The 26,442-nt window shown below is 42.7% G+C and overlaps 1 protein-coding gene across 1 annotated transcript; it reads right to left on the bottom strand.

Annotated features, from left to right (window-relative positions):
- LOC108539942 (leucine-rich repeat-containing protein 37A3-like) lies at positions 1 to 26,174 on the bottom strand. The gene is made up of 6 exons (XM_017888903.1): positions 26,128 to 26,174; positions 24,631 to 25,013; positions 23,699 to 23,814; positions 17,945 to 18,017; positions 3,430 to 7,071; positions 1 to 293 (listed from the first exon to the last, which is right to left on the bottom strand). The coding sequence occupies exon 5, from the start codon at positions 6,826 to 6,828 to the stop codon at positions 5,551 to 5,553; it is 1,278 nt and encodes a 425-aa protein (XP_017744392.1). The 5' UTR covers positions 6,829 to 7,071; positions 17,945 to 18,017; positions 23,699 to 23,814; positions 24,631 to 25,013; positions 26,128 to 26,174; the 3' UTR covers positions 1 to 293; positions 3,430 to 5,550.
- Positions 26,175 to 26,442: the final 268 nt, after the last annotated feature.

The following is a 26,442-nucleotide window of genomic DNA, read 5'->3' on the forward strand; positions in this document are numbered from 1 at the left end:
TTGCAATGAGGGCAAAGTCTTGGCATTTTTTCTGTTGTGGGGTAGGAAGCTGCATTATAAAATCCCTTCTGCCCAGAGGTCTTTTTTGGAAGGTTCAATTTTTCTGCACTTATAACACTTTCCCACTTTAGGGCTTGACCCTTGGCTTCCTTTAGATCTGTCAGCTACCAAATTAGCCATTACCTGAGTCAATACTGCAGAGCAATGAAGCTCAGTTCCCACATCTTGACAAGTTCTGAGAAAACCTCCCAAGTCGTCTGCACAGCTCACAAGTGCCAGCACATATTTACAATCTGTGAAAGCCAAAGCTAAAGTTAGCCTTTTGTAGCCCCAAAAGAAGATGGTTCAAGTCAATTTTCATCCTCCCTCTCCTATTCCCCCCTTTTTTTTTTTTTGGAGACAAGAGTCTCACTCTGTCACCCAGGCTGGAGTGCAGTGGCCGGATCTCAGCCCACTGCAAGCTCTGCCTCCCGGGTTTACGCCATTCTCCTGCCTCAGCCTCCTGAGTAGCTGGGACTACAGGCGCCTGCCACCTCGCCTGGCTAGTTTTTTGTATTTTAGTAGAGACGGGGTTTCACCGTGTTAGCCAGGATGTTCTCGATCTGCTGACCTCGTGATCCACCCGTCTCGGCCTCCCAAAGTGCTGGGATTACAGGCTTGAGCCACCGCGCCCGGCAATTCACCACTTTTGATAGGTGCTGTAGGTGGAGCAAAAATTATCTCAGACCCTGAAATAAAAGATGGTACATACTAAACTCCAAACAAAAAAAAGAAAATAACCAAATACTTCCTCATGTTACCCTGATTCAAAAATTTCCCATTCTTTGTACCTCTAGGGCACTGACCAGTACCTTCTTAGAGCACTGATCTTATGTTGCTGCTGGCAGACTTCTTGTTCTTTTGGTTGGTTTTTAGTTTTCTTTTCCTCTGGGCTTTAGGGTTTTTTTTTTTTTTTTTTTTTTTTCTCCAGCAGACTGTCCTCTTTCAAGTCCCTATAGGACCCTATCTGTCCCTGAGAATCTCTGCTAGTCATTGCTAGTCTCTACTAGTCTCTACTTTTGTACCTTTTTAGGGCACTGACCTTATATTGCTAGTGTTTGCTAGTCTTTATCCCTATCTGTTCCTATGGTGCCTATTAGTTTCTGCAAGTCCCTTTCTTTTCCTACTCATCTCTCCCTTCTCAACTGTCCCTTTTCATCTCTTCCTTCTCATCTCTACCTGCTCATCTCATCTCTACCTACCTCTATTTGTCTCTATCTCTATTTATCTGTATTTATCCCTGCAGGCTTCTTCAGGTCCCTTTGGGTCTCTTCAGGTCTCTTTTTTCCCCTGATATCCCTGTTTGGGTGCCACTTGTGGCCGATGGCCACTGCTACTACTTGAGACTGTCATTACAGAAGTTACTACTGTTACTGCTTGAGACCATCATTACAGCAGTTACTACTGTTAAGTGCTTGAGATCATCATTACAGCACTTACTCTTACTGCCTGAGACTGTCATTACAAGACTGAACGAAGCGATGAATGTAGAAATGAAAACTTAAGACAAAATAAACTGTTTGAAGGAAAGGCTAGCATGGGGAAGAAGAAGAGAGCTCCCTGCTTCTAGTGAGCAAAGGCAGCGCCTGAGCTTCTACAGCCCTTTGTATTTATTGGATAACAAGATCAAGGAGGAGGGGGTAATGATTGGTCAGCTGCTTAATTGATCACAGGTTCATGTTGTTACTGACGGGCTTCAATTATGCCTAATCATAAGAAATGTTTGTGTGGCCTCCAACAAGATAACATGTCCAAAGTTCTTAGAATAGTGCTTGGCATATGGTAAATGCTCAATACATGTTACCTCCTATGAGATCTCATTTTCATTTTTCCAACAACTCTTGTGATGTAGATATTATTATCATTCCTATTGTGTAGATGAGGAAGTTGAAACTCAGAGATGCTGGGTAATTTGCTTGGGTTCACATGGCTAATAAGTGGCAAAACCACTTACAAGCTTTGCAAGTAATTTTCTATGAAGCTCTTCATTCCCCTGTAATAGGAGCTGAATGACGACAATTTGGCTTTGTGTGCATTGTATCTTACTTTCTAACTTGAATAGGACCTTTAGAGAAGAGAGCTCCATTTCCTTCTGAGAATCCCACACTTCTGGAACTCCTGGCTTTACCACCTCTGGACATCCCAAGGGTTTATGCTCACTGGCCAGTGCACATGTGACATCATGATAGCTGAGCAGCAGCACTGTGTCCAGCCCCCTGCTACGTGCTATATACATTGTCTTTCATTTATTTCCCAAATGCCCTTGTGCTGTAAATGCTACCCAGAAAGGGTCATATTCATTATTCAAGTCACTTCACCAGAAAGTGACAGAGCCAGAATTCAAACCCAGGTCTGCCTGATTCCAGACACCTTGATTCTTCCGTTGTTCCTCATTACCAGGGAGTCTTCCTCAAGGTTATTCTCAGGGCTTTGATTAAGATATAGGCTCACCATTTCAGATTCTCTAGACTTTGCCCCTGTAAGAGGGTTTACGTGATGCAATCAGAGGTCTTGTATTGAGGAGCTTCATGTGGAGAGGTGTGTTCTCATGGCTCATGGACATACGTAGATGAATAAAGGAAAGGGGTTACTCCCTCCCCAAGTACATGACACATACTGGATGAGGGTCTAGGTCACTTTGCTTATTTCTTTGACTACCTTCCTCCAAGGAATCAGTTTTCCCTGCCTGCCTTGGGATTCTAGCATAGATCATTTTGAAGTTTGTCATTTAAATATATTTTCACAGCCTGCTTTGGCCTTTTTTTCAGCTAAAGTTGTTAAGATTTCAGTACATTTAGGACAGTGATGACATACTCCAGTCCTGTCATCCTGTCTCCTCAGTTAATAGAAAGGAAACAATGCCCATCTGTCTGGACCTGTATAGAAGAATTTGGAGAGAAGAAACAAGGTTAGAAATATTCCCTTATTTTGTGAGCTACCTTTATTCCATCCCATTGTTCTACAGCAAAAGGCTTCTACAAAAATAGTGGGTTTTCCTTTTCTAATAAGGGATATTTTTAAAAAATCATTTAAAGCAATACTTCTTAAACTTTGAGAGTCTTTGAGGCTAAAAAAAATCTTGCCACATTCTACTCCCATAAAGATATCAAAAAGGCCATGGACTGGGAGTCAGCGCACCTTAACGTATGAAATGAAAGACCTGAACTAGAAATGGGAAGGATCAGCTAGTGCAGTGTCTACTGTGAATCTAGAGGCGCTTGAGCCAGGCACGGTGGCTCGTGCCGGTAATCCCACCACTTCAGGAGGCCAAGGTGGACAGATCACTTGAGCCTCAGGAGTTCAAGATCAGCCTGGACAACAAAGCGAGACCCCCATCTTTACAAAAAACTAATATATATATATATATAAATTAATTTTTAAAATTCATACCATTTGTTTCGTGGAAAACAGTTGCTGTAGAATCCTCAAACTCGAGCTGTTGAGTCAGTTCCCTCTTGTGTAGTTAAAGCCTTTTGAGCATAACTTTCAGCCTGCACCCATGAATCCTGAGTAGGTTCTAGTTTAGCAGTAGACCTGTGACTTCAGTCAGGTTTTGATGCTGAGTTAGGACTTGGTCTGGATGAGGGGCTGTAGTTTTCTCCAGGGCTGTAGAATGTCCAGTCTCTGTAGTGGGTTCTGGAGTGATGGCGAGCCCCAGGTCTGGAGGCTGAGTTGAGCTCTCCTCCATGGTTGGAGACGGTTTAACCTCTAGTAGGTTCTGTAGTTATGGTAAGCTCCAGGTCCAGGGGTTGAACTGTGACTTGAGTCGGGCTTGAATGCTGAGCCTGACCTTTGTCTGGAGGCAGAAATGTCATCTCAGGGTGTTTTGGAGGAGGAGCTGTAGTCGTCAGGGCTGTAGAAGGTTCAACCTTTGTAGTGGATTCAGGAGTGATAGTAAGCCCCAGATCCAAAGGTTGAACTGTGAGTTGAGTCAGGTTTGAATACTGAGCCTGACCCTTGTCTGAAGGTGGAAGTGTCACCTCAGGATGTTTTGGAGGAGAAAAGGTAGTCGTCAGAGCTGTAGAAGGTTCAATCTCTGTAGTAGATTCTGGAGTGATGGTAAGCCCCTGATCCAAAGGTTGAACTGTGGCTTGAGTCAGGTTTGAATACTGAGTCTGAACATGCTCTGGATGTGGAAATGTCACCTAAGGGTGGTTTGGAGGAACTATAGTCTTCTTCATGGGTGTAGGATGTTCAACCTCTGTACTGGGTTCTGGAGTTATGGTAAGTCCCAGGTACAAAGGTTGAACTGTAATGCTGGGTGACACTGAATGCTGAGCTTGATCCTGACCTGGTGTTGCAACTGTTACCTCTTGATATATTGGAAGCTGGGGTACAACTTTCTTAGGAGGCTGAGTTGGGGTCTCCTGCGTGTTTGGAGAAAGTTCAACCTCTGTCATGGATTCTGGATTGATGGTAAGCCCCAGATCCAAAGGTTGAACTGTGACACTGGGCAATATTGAATGCTGAGCTTGATCCTGACCTTGTGTTGGAACAGTCACCTCATAGTGAGCTGGAGGTTGAGCAGCAACCTCCTTAGGTGGCTATGGAAGCTGAGCTGGTACCATCTGATGGCTTGAAAGTTCTATGTCCTTAGGGGACTCTGGAGTCTGAACTGTGGCCTCCTGCAGGGTTGGAGAAGGTTCTGCCTCCATAGGGGGCTCTGGAATCTGAGCTGGAGCCTTCTGCTGAGTTAGATATGGTCCAACTCCTGAGGGAACTCTGGAGGCAAAGATGGGGCCATCTGCTGGGTCAGAGAGGTTTCTATCACCATAGGGGGCTCTGAAGACTGAGCAGGGCCTGCCTGCTAGGCTGGAGAGGATTCTACCTCTTCAGTTGGCTCTAAAAGCTGAGTTGGGGGCTGCTGTAGGACTGGAGATGGTTCGACCTTCTCAGGTGGCTCTGATGGCTTAGCTGGTATCTCCTGCTGCGATGGAGGACTGACCTCTTCAGTGGACTTTGAAGGATGATCTGAGGCTTCCTACTGGGTTGCAGATGGTTCAACCTCCTTAGGGGGCTCTGGTGACTCAGCTTGGAACTCTTACTGGACTGGAGAAGGTTCTACCTTCTTAGGGCGACCTGGAGTCTGATCTGTGGCCTCTTACTGGACTGGAGGTTCAATCTTTTCAGGAGAATGCAGAGATGGGGAAGGGAGATCAGGCTGGGCTAGAGAAAAGTCAGCCTGCTCAGTGGGAATAGGAGGGTTGTCCTGCTGGACTGGAGAAGTTTCAACCTCCAGTGACTGCTGAAGGTATGGGAAGCTCCATATTCACATTTTTAACTGTGGTATTAGGCAAAGTTGAATTGCTTTTGAATGTTGAAGATAGATCTAGAGGTGAAAATATCATCCCACCTTTCAATGAACCTTCAAAGTCTGAGGAGAGCTCAGTTGGAGGCTGAGTTGTGGGCTCTTGATGGACTGGAGGAAGTTCATCATTTTCAAGGGTACTTAGCTGCTGAATTATAATCTCTGCTGCTGGTCTTTCAAATGTTGAAACTGCTCAGGGGACATTAAAGGCTGAGCTGGGGTCCCCGTTGGGTTAAAATTTCAACCTGATTAGTGAAATCTCGAGTCATGGTAACCATGTGATCTACAGGTTTAACAGTGACATTGTGCAGTATTGGAGGCTGAACTTGATCATGACTTAGAGGAGAAACTGTTACCTCATGATGCTCTGGAGGTTGAGCTACAACTTCTTTAGAGAGCTCTGGAGTCTGAGTTGGGGCATCCTGCTGGATTAAAGATGACTCAACCACCTCAGGGGTCTGTGGATGCTCAGCTGTAGCCTCCTGCTGGGTTGCAGAGGGGTTCTCATCCTTAATAGGTTCTGGAGACTGAACTGAAGTCTCCTGTTGAACTGGTAAAGGCCTAGCCTCTTCCAACGACTCTGGAGGCAGAGGTGGGCCCCTGTAAGGTTCTACATCATTAACCGGCCCTGAGAGCTGAGCTGTACCCTCCTGATAGACTGGAGAAGTTCCCACCTCTGCAGTAGGCTCTGTTGCTCTGGTAAGCTGCATATCTGGAGGCTTAACAGTGACACTGGGCAAATCAGAATGCTGAGCTTGATGGTGACCTAGAGGTGAAACTGACTTCATGATGTTCTGGAGGCTGAGCTGGGGTATTTTGCTTGGCTGGAGAATATTCAACATCACCAGAAGACTCAGAGGGCTAAGCTGTTCCTGCTCACTGGGGGAAGGGTCAGCCTCCACAGGAGGACATGGAGGCTCAGTTGGAACCTCCTCTTGTGTTGCAGAAGGTTCCACCTCCTCTGGAGACTGGGTTGGGGCCTCCTGCTGGGCTGGAGAAGATTCAGTCTCCCTGGTAGGCTCTGAAGTTATAGTAACATCCACATCTGCAACTTTGAATGTAATGTTGGGCAAGTTATACTGAGCTTTATCCTTACGTGGAGGCTGAACTGTCACCCTAACATTTGGTGGAGTTTGAGCTGCATTCTTCATAGACTCTGGAGGCTGAGCTGGAGCCTTCTGCTGGGTCTGAGAAGGTTCAACTCCCCTAGGAAACTCAGAAGGCTGAACTGGCTGCTCCTGCTCACTGGGGGAAGGTTGAACCTCCACAGGAGGACCTGGAGGCTCAGCTAGGGTCCCTTGCTGAGTTGCAGAAGGTTTCATCTCCTCAGGGAACTCTGGTGTCTGAGCTGGGGCCTTTAATTGGGCTGAGGAAGAGTTGACTTCCTTGGGGTGCTCTGGAGGCTGAGAGGCAGCCTGTTCCTGGCTTGACATTGGGCAAGTGTGAGTGCTAAGCTTCATTCCAACTTTTCGATGGGACATTTACCTCATGATGTATTGATGGCTGAGCTACAATCTCTTCAGAGGGGGGTAACTGCTGTTCTGGGGACTCCTGTTGAAGAAGACTGGACTCCCTCAAGGGACTGAGAAGGCAGAGCTGGGGCCTCCTGCTGGGTTAAAGAAGGTTCTACCTCCTCAGGGAGCTTGTGGAAGCTGTGCTGGGGCTTCTTGCTGGAGTTAAGAGGACTGGATCTCTTCAAGGGTCTCTGGGTTGAGTCTCAGGCTCTAGATGGAATTAAGAAAGTCTATTGCTCAGGGGGCCCTCGAGGCTTATCTGAGTTCACTGGAGTTCTGCAGGCAGGCTGCCTGGATACAGTTGATGACTAAGCTCTGATTTTTATCTTGCCCAAATTCCTACCTAAGGGGTCTAGGGACTCATGCCCCACAAACCATAAATTCTCACCAGATGGGTTTTATTTGACCCTATATATCATGACTTACTTTTCAATCTGACTCTGACACAATGAAAAAATATTTAACCCAAAATATATTTCCTGGCCATACCTTGAAATTGCCCTGCTATGTCTCAAGTGGGAAAAATCCACATTCTATAGAGAATCAATCCCCTTTCCCCTTTGTTTTCCTTCCTTTTTTTTTCCAGATCCAGGAGAGAATAAACTAAAAGCCAGACACTCTTTTAGGTCTGATAAGAAATATTTATAACCTGCTTTCCCCCTGAAGTCTGCTGAGAGATTCCTCTGCACAACAAAACATGGTCTCCACAATCTTTTATCTTAACCGGAACATTCCTTTCCATTGATCCTAGGTCTTCGGATAAACTCAACCAATTGTCAACCAGAAAATGTTTAAATTTACCTGTAGCCTGGAAGCCCCCACTTTGAGTTGTCCTGCCTTTATGAACCAAACCATCGTATTTCTTAAATGTATTCAATTGATGCCTCATGCCTCCCTAAAATACATAAAACCAAACTGTACCCCAACCACCTTGGGCACTGTAAGGTTCTTGTGTTGGTTTGAAGCCCGAGAGCGCACCAACAAACAACACAAGGTAATGAGTGCCTGGGTGCAGGCTGGCTGAGGCCTAAAATGGCGACAGCCCCAAGAGAGGACTGGGCTGGGGTTTTATAGTCTCCTATAAACAAGAAGTGTCCCAGTCTGATATAACTGCTATGTGGTACCCAGATGGCCTCCTTCTCGATCTGCAGGGGTACATGTCTTCCGGCAAGCCCCCTTCCTGCTTCTGCTCCCTTGCTGGAACACGGTGCTGGCACAGGTGGCCTTGCACCTTGGGACTGGGCCTGAGAAGGGAGGAGCTCTTCATCTCCCCAGGCTTTCAGGCCCCAGGGAGAGTCTTTCAGACACATGTTCTCAGGACCCCCCAAGGGCTGTGTCACGAGCCATGGTCACTCATATCCGTACCTGAATCTAAATACTCAGCCTGCAAAATTTGTTTCTGATGCTGAGGTTTTGATACAAATCAGTGTGGAGTTCCATCAACCTTAGCAAGCCTCCAATGCTGAGCTAGATCTTTCTTCAGGTTCTTGGGCAAAACAATTGAGGACTAAGCTCTGAGTTTTTATCTTGCCCAAATTCCTACCTAAGGGGTCTAAGGGAGGCATGCCCTACAAACCATAAATTCTCATTAGATGGGTTTTATTTGACCCTATAGATCATGACTTACTTTTCAATCTGACTCTGGCATAACATTATGAAACAAGGAAAAAATATTTAACCCAAAATATATTTCCTTGCCATACCTTGAAATTGCCCTGCAAAGTCTCTTGTGGGAAAAATTCACATGCCATAGAGAATCCCCTTGCCCCCTTTGTTTTCCTTCCTTTCTTTCCAGATCCAGGAGAGAACCAGCTAAGAGCCAGGCACCCTTCCTGTAGCCTGGAAGCCCCCACTTTGTTGTCCCACCTTTCTGAACCAAACCAATGTATTTCTTAAATGTATTTGATTGATGTCTCATGCCTCCCTAAAATATATAAAACCAAACTGTATCCCAACCACCTTGGGCACATGTTCTTAGGACCTCCTGTGGGCTGTGTCACAGACCATGATCACTCAGATTTGGCTCAGAATAAACCTCTTCAAATATTTTACAGAGTTTGACTCTTTTCATCAACACAATAAACTTGGTTGCTTTTGAATTCTGACTGTCTAGAGGTGGAACAAGTATTTCTTTTCTTTTTTTTTTTTTTTTTTTTGAGACGGGATCTCGCTCGTGTCGCCAGCTGGGATGGCAGTGTCCCGGATCTCCAGTCTCACTGCAGCTCCGCCTTCCCGGTTCACGCCATTCTCCTGCCTCGTCTCACGAGTAGCTTGGACTACAGGCGCCCCGCCACCTCGCCTGGCTAGTTTTTGTAGTTTTATGTTTTTTTAGTAGAGCGGATTTTCACCGTGTAGCCAGGATGGTCTCCGATCCCTGACCTCGTAGATCGCCCATCTCTGCCTCCCAAAGGTGCTGATTACAGGCTTGAGCCACTGCGCCCGGCCACAATATTTCATATGCCTGATGATCTGCAGCCTGATCTCGATATACAGTTTGAACCTTACTTTTGAGGTGAAGAGGCCAAGCTAGGGCCTGGTTCTGGTCCCAGTCTAGCATTGGAACCACCTCTGGGAGCCTTTCTTGCTGAGTCAGCTTGTCATTCAGATCCTGGTATGCAGCAGTGAACTGCTCTGGCCCCAGGGGGCCAGTTGAATCTGTGTCCAGGAATGGAACCAAAGTCTCATCAAAATCTCAGTCAGTTCCTGAGGCAGAAGAGGTGGGCATGTAAGATTGTAAGGGCCAATTTTCAAAGACAAAATAAGTTCAGTTTCTTTGTAAATTAATTAATGTCAAAGGCACACTGATGCAAAATCAGTATATGGACCCCTGTGTCAGATTAACAAGGTTTTCTAGAAGCATTAGCCAACTCTATTATAAAGGTTATAAAGATTATAAAAGGCTTATGGAAGTTATAGTTTATAATCAAGATTAAATTGTATAGATTGTTTATAAAATTTTGAAAACAAATGTAATTGGCTTCATACTATTTTTATTAGGGCTTTTTTGTTTAGAAAATTGTCTCATCAAAGAATGAAAGTTTTTGCTTTTTTTTTGAGACCGAGTTTCGCTCTTGTCACCCAGGTTGGAGTGCAATGGCACAATCTTGGCTCACTGCAACCTTTGTCTCCTGGGTTCAAGTGATTCTCCTGCCTCAGCTTCCTGAGTAGCTGGGATTACTGGCACCAGCCACCACACCCAGCTAATTTTTGTACTTTTACTAGAGATGGGGTTTCACCATGATGGCTAGTCTGGTCTCAAACTCCTGACCTCAGGTGATCCACCTGCCTCGGGCTCTCAAAGTGCTAGGATTACAAGCATGAGCCACTGCACCTGGCCAGTTTGTGTGTGTGTGTGTGTGTGTGTGTGTGTGTGTCTGTGTTTTTCTAATCCTTGAATTATCACTTTGATTAAATACATGACTTTACAATGACCTGTGATCCTATTTTGTAATATCAGGTGTTTTAAACCTTTTATATTTGACAAACTTTCTAAAATTAAATTATGAATTATATATTTTCTAACCTAATTAATCCTTTAAGATATTAGCTTCCCTAAAGCCCAAAAAGACATAATTTGGCTTATTTGGTACAAAAAATTATACAGGAGGCATTGTCAAATGTGAAGTGGTGTTGGGTTTTCTTTGGGCTGTATATATACAAATATGTTATTGGTATGTGTTCCAAAATTACAGGAAACTCCTGTAATTCTGATATAACTTAGTGTACATTATCAATAATAATCATAATTGTTATATTACAATTATTGTGTGCCACAGAGATAACAAAATTCCTTGTCAATTGTGTCTTTTAACTATGGCTACCTTAAAACTTTTTTTTTCATTCATGGACAATTGTTATCTTGTTTTGGTCCTCTTTAGAAGGTGGTCTTATAATCAGCTATAAATCTCCAACAGGTGTTCTTTTTTTTTGAAATAGAGTCTCTCTCTGTCGCCTAGGCTGGAGTGCAGTGGTGCGATCTTGGCTTACTACAAACTCTGCCTCCCGGGTTCACGCCATTCTCCTGCCTCAGCCTCCCGAGTAGCTGGGACTACAGGTGCCTGCCACTATGCCCAGCTAATTTTTTGTATTTTTAGTAGAGATGGGGTTTCACCGCATTAGCCAGGATGGTCTCGATCTCCTGACCTCATGATCTGCCCGCCTCAGCCTCCCAAAGTGCTGGGATTAGAGGCATGAGCCACCACACCCAGCCTCCAACTGGTGCTCTTGAATGCAGATTTCGGATAACTTTGGAGACTGTGACATTAGAATAGAGGGAAAACTTTCAGGACTCATGGAGAGCTAAAATGTTCATGAATTGATACTGATGAACTACATGAGAGAACAGGAATTAGCTGCATAGATTTAACCAATCTTTTTGACTCTTTAATATGTTTACTGATCCCTTGTTTTGTTTTTCAGAGTCTTAACTTCTTTTGAGGTAATGAAAGTTTTAACAATTTTGTATACTCTTATCAACAAAATTTGGAGCATATTTGTTTCTCTCTACCTGATTTCTCCAGAATTGGAAACTACTTGTGAGTATTCTTAACTTATGGCAATATAGTTATTTGCATAAGTGCACCAAGAGTCTGTTTTCACTTGTAACAGGATGCAATTGGAGAAAGTGGTTATTTTACCAAGGCTTTGACTGGAATGGTGTGCTTTCCTTAAAGGAATCAAACCTGGAAAACTAGCCTCATATTTTGTGTACACAGTCCCTGAACAGGGTTTCTGACCTGTGGTAAGTAAAGAATGTCACTTTCTGACAGGCACAGAAGCCCCAGGTTTATCTTAGAACCCCAAGAGGAGAGGTAATTTCACCCAGCTCATGAGTATTTAATGGCACAATCCATGGCTGGGCTGGACTTTAAAAAGTCTTAGATTTCTCTTATGGAACAAAGTTCCATCAAAGGCAATTTAAAAGCCTATGTAAAAAAAAAAATAATTATTCTTGCTGCATTGTATACAAATATATAGACCAAGTATAATAAGCTAATGAATCCTACCATGATTTGTCTTCAGTAAAATGGGAAACTGGAGAAAACTTTTGTTTCCAAATGATTGTATACCTGTTGTTAGATTCTAGTCTTGCCTATTTTTTTTTTTCAATTTGGATTACTTTCTACAGCTTGCACCAAATTTAATTTGTCTTGGTTACAAGTCTCCAAAATAATGTTTTCAATTTTTTTCCTTCTTTTTTCCATTTTTCCTAATTTGGAGTCACTGAAAACTAAGCTGTGCTTTCTTAAAATCCTGTGAACTGAAGTCAGACAACTTAAACTTCAGAAGAAAATAACAGCAACCTGTTTACATACATAAACCACTTTCATCCCTGCCTACTAAATCATGGACTTCAGAGTAATGTGGCCTATATCAATTTTTCCAGGATTGTTCTTTTGTTTGTTGTTGTTGTTGTTTTTCCTCTCTTCCTCCCCACTATTTTCTCTTCACAGGACATGAGAATTTCCTACTAAAAAATATAAAAATTAGCTGGGTGTGGTGGCTCATGCCTGTAATCCCAGCTACTCGGGAGGCTGAGGCAGGAGAATCACTTGAACCCAGGAAGCGGAGGTTGCAGTGAGCCGAGATCGTGCCATTGCACTCCAGCCTCGGTGACAAGAGCAAAACTCCATCTCAAAAAAAAAACAAAAAAATTGTGTGGGTTTCCCCTCTCTTTCATATACTGAAGTTCAACATTAAAAAAATTTTTGAGGTGGTTTCTTCTGTCAAAGAATGCATGACATCCACTATACCATGGACACAATCGGCTCCAATTAGCTATGCCTACTCTTTGTCAACTGCAATTACTGTGTATACATCAGTATCTCCTATCTTTGGAAATATCTATTCCTCTCTCCTCAGGACTTCTTACTGAAGTCATCCCTAGTCACTCTTCTTTCGAACCCGTTTAGCATTTTATTTTTTTTATTTTATTATTTTTATTATTTAGAGACGAGGTCTTGCCCTGTTGCCCAGGCTGGAGTGCAGTGGCATAATCATAGCTCACTGTAACCTTCAAATCCTAGACACAAGCAATCTTTTTACCTCAGCCTCCCAAGTAGCTAGGACTATAGGTGTGTGCTAACCTTACCTGGCTAATTTTTAGATGGGGTCTCATTTTGTTGCCCGGGCTCAAACTCCCAGGCTCAATTGATCCTTCTGCTTTAACCTTTTGAATAGCTAGGACTACAGGCACATGCCACTGGAACTGCGACTTCTTTCCTGATTATTATTTTTTCTTTACTTAACTCACATTTAAGGTCTTTTCATTTATCCTTTAAATGTGATGATCGCTCTACTACGAAACAAGTAGTCCCTTTCTGCACAGCATGCAAGTTCCCCATTCTCATTCCCTCTCCTCTCCTGCAATCCCTTTCATCCTTATATTTATTTTAATTTTTGTAGAGACAGGGTCTCACTATGTTACCTAGGCTAGTCTTGAACTCCTGTCCTCAAGCGATCCTCCTGCTTTGGTCTCCCACAGTGCTGGGACTGCAGGTGTGAGCCACTACATCTGGCCCTTTCCTTTTCTATTTTATCCCTAAAACCTAACCTCTTACTGTCAACAGCCAATTCTGACTAATCTTGTTTATTATCTGGGCCTCCTCTCTATTGTCTATATTTATTCCATTAAAAAGGTCTGAGCCCATACCTTATTAAATCTGGTTCGTAAATAACTAAAATTATGCTTGCCTTTGGCAACTGTATAAAGACTCCAAGGCCCATTTAATTAGCAGAAAACAGAGATTACAGCTACATGCTCCTTCAGCTACACCAGCTCTGTGTATAACTCAGCCTTTCTGACAGTCCATACCTTTGTGATTTGGGGGAGCTTCATGTTTGCTATCCTACCACCTACCTATTCCTATTTTCAGTATCAGCTTTTCCTGAGAAGGGAAAAAGTATAAATATTGATTTCAAAGTCAGGCATATGTTTGAATGGCAGAGACTCAGAAGCTGTATAATCTTTCCAAAACTCTTAATTTATAAAATGAGCATACTAATACCTATTTCATTAAATGAGACAATGCAAAACATCTAGACTCTAGATCAATATTTGACACATAATAAATATTAAGCGTTATTTCCTTTGTACAAAGGAAAACATGAATTGACAAGGAAAAGTAAGGCCAGGCGCGGTGGCTCATGCCTGTAATCCCAGCACTTTGGGAGGCCAAGGCGGACCGATCACTTGAGGTCAGGAGTTCAAGGCCAGCCTAGCCAACATGGTGAAACCCTATCTCTACCAAAAATATTACAAATTAGCTGGGTGTTCTGGTGTGTGCCTGTAATCCCAGCTACTTGGGAGGCTGAGCCAGGAGAATCACTTGAATCTGGGAGGCAGAGGTTGCAGTGAGCTGAGATGGTGCCACAGCACTCCAGCCTGGGCAACAAGAGTGAAACTCCATCTCAAAAAAAAAAAAAGAAAGAAAGAAAAGGAAAAGTGAGACAGAAAACAACTTAGCTTCTGCAAAGTCTATTCAGAAAATGTATCTATGTCACTATAATATTAACAAAAGTATTTTCTCAAAGAATGGTTTTTCTTAAGAAATTAGTAAAATATTGTTATTGATTGATTAAGACAGGTCTTGCATAATTTATTTATAGAGACAGGTCTAGCTGTGTTGCCCAGGCTGGAGTGCAAGAAGTGCAGTGGCCCATCACAGCTCACTACAACCTCCAGCACCAGGGCTCAAACAATTCTCTCGCCTCAGCCTCCCAAGTAGCTAGAACTACAGGCATGTGCCATCGCACCTGGCTAATTTTTCCATTTCTGTTAAGACAGAGTCTTGTTATGTTGTCCAGGCTGGTCTTGAATTCCAGTCCTCAAACTACCCTCCTGCCTCAGCCTCCCAAAGTGCTGGGATTACAGGTGTGAGCCACCACACCAGGTCAGAAGTCAGTGCAATATTAATTAGCATTCCAATTTAACCATAAGGCCTAAATTGTAACATTACATGTTTCTATTATATTGTATAGAATTCAAATCTAATTTTCTGCCTGTAATCCTAGCACTTTGCAAGGCTGAGGTGGGAAGATTGCGTGAGGCCAGGAGTTTGAGACCAGCCTGGGCAACATAGCAAGACCTCATCTCTAATGGAAAAAAAATCTCATTTTCATTTAGTCATAAAATGTAGTCTAAATATTGTTGAGACTTACCTAATGCAGGCCTTATTCTACTGTAGTCACCATTTATTTCCTAACTGAAACAAGACTGGGAAGGAGGTGTACATAAATAAAACCAAAGAAATGCCCCAACCCTACTCTGCTTTCACTCTGCCTACTCTAGGTCTTTTCTAAAACAATGATATATTTTGAATAGTAATACAAGTACATGATACCAAATTTTTAAAATATAGTAAAATGCAACTCATTTTCTCTTCAGAGAGTCTATCTGTACACAAATTTTTATCTTCATGGTCAAGCAAATACAAACATAAATATACAGGCACACTCCTGTATACCCACAGAATGCACCATTTTTAAATGAATAGATTCATGTGTTATTGAGTACTTAATATATATATATACACACCTGTTACCATGGAGATGGAGGTAAAATATAGAGAAAACCTAATTCCTCTTTTCAAGAAGCTCAAAGCTTAAAGAGAACCAAAATTCTAAACTGTTCTTTTTTATTTCTTTTTTTTGAGACATGGTCTCACTCTGTCACCCAGGCTAGAGTGCAGTGGTGCAATCACAGCTCACTGCAGCTTCAACCTTCTGGGCTCAAGCAATCCTCCCACCTCAAGGCTCCTGAGTAACTCGGACCACAGGCATGCACCACCATGCCCAACTAATTTTTGGTGGGGGGGTGTAAGAGAAGACAGAGATGGGGTCTCGCTATGTTGCCTAGGCTGGTCTCGAACTCCTGAGCTCAGGTGATCCTCCTGCCTCAGCCTCCCAAAGTGCTAAGATTACAGGCATGAGCCACAGCACCCTGCCTAAAATCTCCTTAAAAACAAAAATTGATAATAATTTTGGATCACTCAAAGTAGGTGAGTAGCCACTTACCTAAGCTTTCTTAAATACATTATCTATCTCTTCCCCCTCTTTTCCTCTCTGCGGGTTCTAGTTGTACTTTAAAGTCTCTGATGCTTAAAATGAAAAATTCTAGGATTCAAACAGATTTGCTAGCCACTATGAAATGGCCCCACCTTGTGTGCCTGAACAAAGACAGTAAAAACAATGCTCCTGGGCGTCCTGGAATAGAAGAGGTATTTCAAATTGGAGGGAAAAGCAAATCTAGTCTTCTGTCCTTCTAAAGCAATCACCTCCATTTAGTTCAACCCAACACTTACACCTATGCAAACCACTGGGACAAATTCTATCAAAAAGCCATCTCTATTTCAGTCCTCATTATCTTCTCCCTCCTGGGCTCTTAGAGAATCTGTGGTCTAGCCGGGTGCGGTGGCTCACGCCTGTAATCCCGCCACTTTGGGAGTCTGAGGCAGGCAGATCACGAGGTCAGGAGTTCAAGACCAGCCTGACCAACATGGTGAAACCCCATCTCTACTAAAAACACAAAAATTAGCCAGGCGTGGTGGCACATGCCTGTAATCCCAGCTACTCAGGAGGCCAAGGCAGGAGAATTGTTTGAACCGGGAGGCAGAGGTTGCAGTGAGCCAAGATCGTGCCATTGCACTCCAGCCTGGGCAACAGAGCAAGACTCCGTCTCAAAACAAACAAACACCAATCTGTGGCCTATACCATACAAATTGCTCTTAATCAGAGTATTCTTTGTATTGTTTGCAAAGAATTCCTGTGCCACTGGAAAACAAGTTTAAAGGTAATCGAATCTTTCTAACTCCCCAAAAGAATAGGTTAATGCTTAGTGATGAATAGTCCATCAAAATATACTTATTGAGCATCTCCCATTTGTCACCACTGAATTTGCAGAAGTAGAATTTAAAAAGTAAAGGTTTTAATAACCAAAATGTCCTGTATGTCAAGCCCTGTCCTCTTGGTTTCTCTCTCTCTTTAATTAATTAATTTTTTCTTGTTTTAAAAATAGAGATCGGGTCTTGCTCTGTCACCCATGCTGGTCTTGAACACCTGGCCTCAAACAATCCTCCTGCCTCAGCCTCCCAAATTGCTAGGACTACAGGCATGAACCACTACACCTGTCCTCTCAACACACTCGAATTGATCAGACCTCAGCATTCAAACTGTCAAAATCCATTTCCAAAATTCAAAGAATTTGTCAACAGTAGCACACTTCTCCCCAAAGATGCCCTTATACAATAAGCTCCCCCATGACCAGAGGTAGAGACACAATGATTCCCATAATTTCGGAGGCAGCATTCACATCACATCTGCAAAGAACAAACAGCAGCTCTTGAATCTGAGAGAGCTAAAAACTGAATGCAGTTGCTTGGTTTCCAACTAGCAAGAACTCAGAAGCTGAAATAATCCAAATGACTGGTATAGTTAAACAGTGTAACAAATGCAATGGAATCTTTAAGCTATACATTTTCCAGACCTTGATAAGGACCTGAGAAATAACCTCTCTGCTTAGAGAGCCCTTAAAAACCCCTGCTTTCATTTTATGTTTCATGGGGGTTAATTTTTCTTTCTACCACTACATAGATTTCTTATTGCAGTGCAAAAGAGCCAAGGCAATCACCAGCTTCAGGGAGAATTTAAAAGGATAAAAATTAAACTCTGCTACTGGATGATTCTCTTTATAATACTGAAGCCACAATACATTACGAAATAGTACAAAGAAAGCATACTCTGATGTTTTGCATCCCTTTCACTCCGCATCCCTTTCACTCCACCCACCCATCACCTCCACCAAAAAAACAAACAAACAAAAAATTTAAAACAGGTTGAGCCACATACAGTATGTTTGACTTGAAAGTTTTGATGACACAGCAGCTTACTCTTGCAAATTACTGGCAAATATAGAAGCTTAACAGTGACTTAAAATATAGTTATAGGAAAAATAGACTAAGGGTAGAAAGGCAGGGAAGCAGGAAAACCCAAGCACCTTTTTAAAAAGACAACAAATGTATTCAGGTACAAGATCTGCATCAGAAACAGTTTTCTTTCTTTTTCTTTGGTAAATGTAAAGACTTACCCTGAAAAGATTTTCCCAATCCCTGGCCCAGCTTCCACCCATGTTTCTGGAGTAAGCAGTGTCCAATATTATCCTGACAGACAAAACAGAGAGACAAACCAAAAATATTCCAATAGTATATTCTTCCCTGCCTAGTGACATTTAAACAGATGATGAGCAAGAGATAATTCTACATATACGCATGCAAAAAGGTGCTAATAATAGGGTGAATGTGCCAAATAAGAGGGACACTAATGTAAAAAGAAAAGCTGGCTAGTATTTTACATGGGAAGAACATATAGGATAAAGGTACTTTCTGATGGTATACTGGGCAACTTTTGTACATAACATTTTAAAATGGAGAAAAAGGGGAAAGGGAAAAGGGGAAGAATACATTTATGAAGTTTTAAAATAACACTAAAAAGCATAAAACAGGCCAGGCGTGGTGGCTTAAACCTGTAATCTCAACACTTTGGGAGGCCAAAGTGGGCAGATCACCTGAGGTCAGGAGTTCGAGACCAGCCTGACCAACATGGTGAAACCCTGTCTCTACAAAAATACAAAAAGTAGCCGAGCATGATGGCGGGTGCCTATAATCCCAGCTGCTCAGGAGGCTGAGGCACAAGAATTGCTGGAGCCCCAGAGGCGGAGGTTGCAGTGAGCCGAGATCCTGACATTGCACTCCAGTCTGGGCGACACAGCAAGACTCTGTCTCACATTAAAAAAAACCATAAAATCAAAGTACGTATACAGTCATATCTACCACCTAAACAGCACCACTTTAAGATTCTATTTTAAAGAAAATATACATTGTGTTTAGTTGTTTTATGTGTCAGGCTTTCATGATACAAAGTAAGTTGTAAGTGTAAGACTGTCCCACCACTAGAAATGAAAAAACAATCAGAGCAAAATCCAGGCTAGACTTGATTGGTTTAAAAAAAAAAGTGTGTCTCTCTCTATATATAGTATATATATACACACACACATATATATATAACATATATATATATTTATATAATGCCAGCTACTTGGGAGGCTGAGAAGGAGAATTGCTTGGCCCTGGGGGGCAGAGGTTGCAATGAGGCAAGATGTCGCCACTGTACTCCAGCCTGGGCAACAGAGCGAGACTCCCTCTCCATAAATTAATAAATAGAGTCATTAGTGCATGTAGGGGGGAGAAACCAACACACATAATGTCTCATCTTCCCAGGAGCACACTGGAAAAGGTATTTCAATGTAAACTACATAAAAAAATGCTAAAAACAACAATTAAACGTCAGTTTTTGTTTAAGGGGTCAAGGTATCGGAAACATCTGCAGTCCTTTGTCCAATTCTTTGCTTTTTATAGTTATTGTGAAGTACCAAGACAAGGCTAAAATAAGCACTAACCATGTCAGAAAAAAAATGGTGCTATACATTCAAAGGAAAAGATTGAAAATTTCTAAACACAAAATATTCTATATGTATTAAAATGTAATTTATAGTATTAATCTAGAAATGATTAAAAGTCTCAATATAAGTAATGTTAGCAGAAAACAAAGGTAAACCATTTGAAAATAATCTCATATTTCCTGAAATCAATTTATAAAGCTGATTAAACCACACATTTCTGCATTAAAACCAAATATTGCACATTAAATTGTCTTACATCTCCATATTCAATGATAAAATGTTCTTGGCCGGGCGCGGTGGCTCAAGCCTGTAATCCCAGCACTTTGGGAGGCCGAGACGGGCGGATCACGAGGTCAGGAGATCGAGACCATCCTGGCTAACCCGGTGAAACCCCGTCTCTACTAAAAAATACAAAAAAAAAAAAACTAGCCGGGCGAGGTGGCGGGCGCCTGTAGTCCCAGCTACTCGGGAGGCTGAGGCAGGAGAATGGCGTGAACCCGGGAGGCGGAGCTTGCAGTGAGCTGAGATCCGGCCACTGCACTCCAGCCTGGGCGACAGAGCGAGACTCCATCTCAAAAAAAAAAAAATTTTCTTTGGAGTCACTGAGGAAAGAAAACATTGTTTTACTGTTATCTTCTCTAATTAGAAGTTAGGAGGAGATTAAGCCTTTCACTTGCTCAGTTTAGTTTTGTTTTTAAAGGACAATTTCCTTCTTTAAGTTTATTATAGCACACAACCTGGAGAACTGGGCTAAGCAGCTGATTATTTCATTGATGGGGGAAAATCAGGACTTTTTTTTTTTTTTTTTTTTTGATACAGGGTGTTGCTCTGTTGCCCGAGCTGGTGTACAGTGGTACAACTATAGCTAACTGCAGCCTTGACCTTCTGGGCTCAAGCAATCCTCCCACCTCAGCCTCATGAGTAGCTGGGATTATAGGCACACACAGCCTTCGCTGGCTACTTTTTAAATTTTTGTAGAGATGAGGTTTCATTATGTTGCCCAGGATGATCTAGAACTCCTGGGCTCAAGCGATTCTCCCTCCTCAGCCTCCCAAAGTGCTGGGATTACAGGGATGAGCCCAGGATACTTTTAAAAAAACAAAAACTGGAGGCAGACTATAATGAAAATTTGTTTCTAAACAAAACATATTAAGTATACTTCTAATTTTCATTAGCAGTATAATTATTAATATACATTTCTGAACATCCATTTATTTATTTAAAAAATTAAATATCCAGCCTGAGTACTAGATACTATTTGCTATTTTAAGTGGAGAAAGTAGCACTATTTAATAAATAAGGCATATATCAATTCTCCTATTCATTGAGATTATTCAACAATGATTACTCAATTAGACTGCTTCTGATAGTGTTCTCCCTATGATATGTGCTAGAAAAAAATCCTGGACATTGTGAGAGGTAAAACAGCATTAGCCTCACGTGCCACAGGAATAAATTTTCCAAAAATCTTTCAGTGTAGCCCTCTAAGAAGGCTTTAAAATGTTAAATATCATTTAATTTAGTGGTTTAAAAAAATCTTTGTTGAGTAATGATGAATACTAGGTTGCAAATTTCATCTAATTAAATTTCCTGCTACTGTTGAGTACCCACAGAATTATAGCTTGTGTAAGAATATTAACCAACCATGCATCTTGTAGAATATGGTACTGGGGAGTTGATTCTGATAGCTCTGTTTTTAAACTTTGACCCCCCTAAGTTTTAAAATTAAAATGGAAAAATTATTTTTCAAATACAAGATACGGATCTAGCCTACAGATTCATTATTGTGACAATCCCCAAAATAATACAGAACAAGACACAAACCAGTGATTTTTACCTTAGCAAAGTGAGCTTGGCATTTTATCCTTATGTCAAAACACAAGACTAGGCTTTTAGTGAAACAGCCGATGAGAATTCTCCCTTTGCAGCATTATCACATGTGCCGTCAATTATCGCCATGCCTAAGTCTAGCATCATGCCAGCACATTAAGACAGAAGGTACTCTATGCAGTTTTCACTGGACCAGAAGGACAGAAATAAGAAAGGGAGGTGGAGTCGAGGTGCGGTGGCTCACGCCTGTAATCCTAGCACTTTGGGAGGTCCAGGCAGGGGGATCGCCCAAGGTCAAGAGTTCGAAACCACCCTGGCCAACATGGTGAAACCTCATCTCTACCAAAAATACAAAAATTATCCAGGGCATGGTGGTGGGTGCCTGTAATCCCAGGTACTTGGGAGGCTGAGGCAGGAGAATTGCTTGAACTCAGGAGGCGGAGGTTGCAGTGAGCCAGGATCACGCTACTGGGTGACAGAGCAAACACTCTGTCTCAAAAAAAAGAAAAAAGGAGAGTGGCAGATGGAGAGAAAGAAGAGAAGAAATTTTAAAAAGGCAGACCGTGCAAAACAAACCAGATCATGGCTGCTTAGCTAGTATGGGCCAACGGCTGTGGAAGAAAAATGTTGTACACCCCAAGTTGTGTAAATTTCTATAAACATCTAAATACACAAACACACACAACACCAACCTAATTAGGAACAATAACATATGTTGATCCTTTACTATGTTACAGTTTTGAAAATAAAAGCTAAAGTTAAACTATCTGCACTCTCTAAATTGCCGTCTTATTTTCCTAAGAAGCTAGTGTTTCTTAAGGGGAAGAGGGCTTGTCATGATGGTTATAAAGATTGAGATTCCCTCTTTGACTTTTTTTCCCCACTAAAGTTTTACCAATAACTCACTGAAACCCTTATTGAATATGCACACTTAAGCACAAATAGTAAAGGCTGACAATAATGGCAAGTTCATTTTAACAATGGACTGTTATTTAAAAGTAATGTGTTTTCAAAATAAAATAATGTTCAAATATTTAGATTTTTTTTTTTTTTTTGAGACAGTTTTGTTCTTGTTGCCCAGGTTGGAGTGCAATGGTGTGGTCTCTGCTCACTGCAACCTCCAGCTCCTGGGTTCAAGGAATTCTCCTGCCTCAGCCTCCCAAGTAGCTGGGATTACAGGCGCCCACCACCATGCCCAGCTAATTTTTTTGTATTTTTGGTAGAGACGAGGTTTCACCATGTTGGCCAGGCTGGTCTTGAACTCCTGACCTCAGGTGATCCACCCACCTCAGCCTCCCAAAGTGTTGGGATTACAGGTGTGAGCCATCGCACCCAGCCGAAGTTTTGTTTTGTTTTTAAACTAAGAGCCAGGTAAATAAATCTCCTTGTTCTATTGCTTGATATCATCAGTGCCTAAAACTAAGCAGCGTGAAAAGATAGAAATAATCAACTTTTGACAAATACTAGACATTTCTTAAGCTAGAGCCCAAACTTGCCATATTTCACAAGTCTGGTAAATAAAACGTATTACTCCCTGTTTTTTTTTTTGTTTTGTTTTTGTTTTTGTTTTTTTTAGACAGAAATTCGCTCTGTCGCCCAGGCTGGAGTGCAGTGGTACGATCTCAATCTCAGCTAACTGCAACCTCCACCTTTCAGGTTCAAGTAATTCTGGTTCCTCAGCCTCCCAAGTAGCTAGGATTACAGGCGTGCGCCACCATGCCCAGCTAATTTTGCTATTTTGTAGAGATGGGGTTCACTATGTTGGCCAGGCTGCTCTCAAATTCCCGACCTCAGGTGATCCGCCCACCTCAACCCCACAAAGTGCTGCAATATGGGTGTGAGCTGCTGCACCAAGCCCTTAACTGTTTCTAATGGAACTTTAAAAATTTTGTTTCCATATTCTACTTACGTAGGAACATTTCATACACAATTATATTGCCCAGAAAATGTGAATCTATAAAGGATCAAAATATATTTTACTTCTTTTTTTTTTTTTTTTTGAGGCGGAGTCTCGCCCTGTCGCCCAGGCTGGAGTGCAGTGGCCAGATCTCAGCTCACTGCAAGCTCCGCCTCCCGGGTTTACGCCATTCTCCTGCCTCAGCCTCCGGAGTAGCTGGGACTACAGGCGCCCGCCACCTCGCCCGGCTAGTTTTTTGTATTTTTTTTTAGTAGAGACGGGATTTCACCGTGTTAGCCAGGATGGTCTCGATCTCCTGACCTCGTGATCCACCCGTCTCGGCCTCCCAAAGTGCTGGGATTACAGGCTTGAGCCACCGTGCCCGGCTACTTCTTTATTCAATTCACAAAATGCTAAACTTTAACTTGCTACCTTCAACAAAATATTAGTATGGGCCAAAAAGATATTTTTCCCCCATCAAAATTCTAATGTGTTTCTAGATTGTTTTGGATTGATTTCCCAACATATTAAATATTAGATTACATCCCAAACTCTATCTGGTTACTGTGTGGCATGCAAGAAAACAACTCTAAACTGTATTGGTTATTAACAAGCTTAACCTGATTCACATTAAGTGTCACATGAACACTACCCACCTAACTGGTTAAGACCCAAAATTAAGCAAAGATCATCTTATGGATTCTGTAGGTTTATCAAGTGATGCTTGTTCAATTTCCAAGTGTCCCTCTTCATATTGATCAAAGTGATTACCCTGAAAAAAGATGATCACAGCTATTTTTCAAGAGCAATAAATGTCAAATTTATTAAATTCCTAACCAAACTAAGGGTTATTTTAAGTTTGTTTTTTGTTTTGTTTTAACCTAAAAGGAGACTGCAATCATTCCTTTTCAGTAGACAATCAAAACTACACCACAAATTCCAACTTTTAAAAATTTATAAAAACGTATTAGGGCCGGGCACAGTGGCTCATGCCTGCAATCCCAGCACTTTAGGAGGCCGAGGCAGGAAGATCACAGGAACCCAAGAATTCAAAACCAGCCTGGGCAACACAGTGAAACCCTGTTTCTGAAAAAAAAACAACAAAAAAAATTTAATTAGCCACACATGGTGGTGTGAACCTGTAGTCCCCGCTGTTCAGGAGGCTGAGGTGGGAAGATCACTTGAGCCCAGGAGGTCGAGGCTGCAATGAGCTGTCATCAAGCCACTGCACTCCAAGCCTGGGTGACCGAATGAGACCCTATTTCAAACAAAACAAAACTTATTAGGAATCTAGGCCTAGTAATCTGAACTTTTCTTCTCTTAACAAGTGTTGAAATTGTAAACTAAAACACTATCAACCATTTGGGACACTAACTGTCTTAGACTGACGACATTAGGAAGACTACGGACTCTTACGAACTGAGGCAGAGCGCGCCGGTCCCCCAGAGCCCTCCAGGCTCCTCTGGCCTGCGCCGGCAGGTGAGCTGGGGGCTCCAGGACAGGCCGCGCCCTCCGCCCTGCACAAACCTGGGGCCCCGCTGTGGCTGCCCCCTGGCCAGGCCCAGGCCTTGAAGCTTCCCCACCCCACCTCGATGACTGACGGCGGCCTCGGCCTCTCTCAGCCGGGACGAAACCCCACCAAGGGGGGCCTTTGGATGGCGGCGGGAGTGGCGGGCCTGGAAGCCTGGAGGCTGCCCGAAAGAACACCAATCAGCAGAGGACCTGAGGGTACAGAGGGCCTGGGAAGGCGGCCTCCGGACGCAGGCAGGCTCGGCCGCCTCATTAGGCCTCGGAGCGGTGCAGACCCGGTCCCAGTGACCGCTCTGTTCCCATTGGCCGAGACCACCTAGTCCTAACCTCAACGGACAAAGGCCTTAACGGGTCTGGAAGGCACGCGGAGTTCCAAACGACCACGGGTAGAACGGTTAGCGGCCATCAGGTGGTTGGTCTTGGAGCTACTAGACCTTGCTGCTGGAAGAGAGAAATAGTAGAGTAACAGGCCATGTTTGGCCCGTTGGAAATGCCCACCACCCTTTGGGAAGATTTACTGGCCGTGTATAGGAGGCCTGTGTACATAATATGAAAAAGCTGCTCTCAACTCCACCCCAACCTTTTAATAGCAAATATTTGCCACATCTAGCGCTTTTAGATGGAAAAAGCCATGCTGTTTTACTTTTTTATAAGCAATATTGCATTAAATTTTTAATAATGAATCAGTCATAATTGTCAGGCCTCTGAGCCCAAGCCTACAGGTTTACATCCAGTTGGCCTGAAGCAACTGAAGAATCACAAAAGAAGTGAAAATGGTCGGTTCCTGCCTTAACTGATAACATTCCACCAGTGTGATTTGTTCCTGCCCCACCTTAACTGATGTATTAACCTTGTGAAATTCCTTCTCCTGGCTCAGAAGCTCCCCCACTGAGCACCTTGTGACCCCTGCCCCTGCCCGCAAGAGAAAAACCCCCTTTGACTGTAATTTTCCACTACCCACCCAAATCCTACAAAACTGCCCCACCCCTATCTTCCTTGCTCTCTTTTGGAACTCAGCCCGCCTGCAGCCAGGTGATTAAAAAGCGTTATTGCTCACACAAAGCCTATTTGGTAGTCTCTTCACATGGATATGCGTGACAATAATAATAAGAGGTGAAGCCAGCTGGAATTCCTGGGTCCAGTGGGGACTTGGAGAACTTTTCTGTCTTACAAGAGGTTTGTAAAATGAACCAACAGCGCTCTGTAAAAATGCACCAATCAGTGCTCTGTAGCTAGCCAGAGGTTTGTAAAATGTACCAATCAGTGCTCTGTAAAAATGCACCAATCAGCGCTTTGTAGCTAGCTAGACATTTGTAAAATGGACCAATCAGTGCTCTGTAAAATGGACCAATCAGCATTCTGTAAAATGGACCAATCAGCAGGACATGGAGGGGGACAAATAAGGGAATAAAAGCTGACCACTCCCAACCAGCAGCAGCAACCTTCTGGCCTCCCCTTCCCTAGTGTGGAAGTTTTGTTCTTTTGCTCTTCACAATAAATTTTGCTGCTTCTCATTCTTAGGGTCCACGCCATCTTTAAGAGCTGTAACACTCACCATGAAGATCTGCGGCTCCATTTTTGAAGTCAGCGAGACCACGATCCCACCAGAAGGAACCAACTCTGGACACAATAATGAAAATAAAATCTATACTTTAATGCTGCTCAATGCTGATCGCATTATTTTAAACTAAAACTGCTAAGACGTGAAACTTTAAATCAATTGATACCTCCTGACTTTTCAATGAATTAAAAACAATCTCTTGACAGTTTCCAAAGCAACTATTCATCAAGATGATCTGCCTAGAGAGATAAACATGTCCATATAATGCTGTATTTGATCATAAGCAAGTTGTCACTGCAACTAAAATAA

The sequence above is a fragment of the Rhinopithecus bieti genome, unplaced genomic scaffold (assembly GCF_001698545.2).
Source record: "Rhinopithecus bieti isolate Rb0 unplaced genomic scaffold, ASM169854v2 scaffold_18477, whole genome shotgun sequence".
Taxonomy (NCBI): domain Eukaryota; kingdom Metazoa; phylum Chordata; class Mammalia; order Primates; family Cercopithecidae; genus Rhinopithecus; species Rhinopithecus bieti.

Excerpts from the sequence above, each read along its gene's own strand:
- LOC108539942 (XM_017888903.1), bottom strand. The coding sequence starts at position 6,828 with ATGTCCCATCGAAAAGTTGGAATGAAGCTTAGCACTCACACTTGCCCA.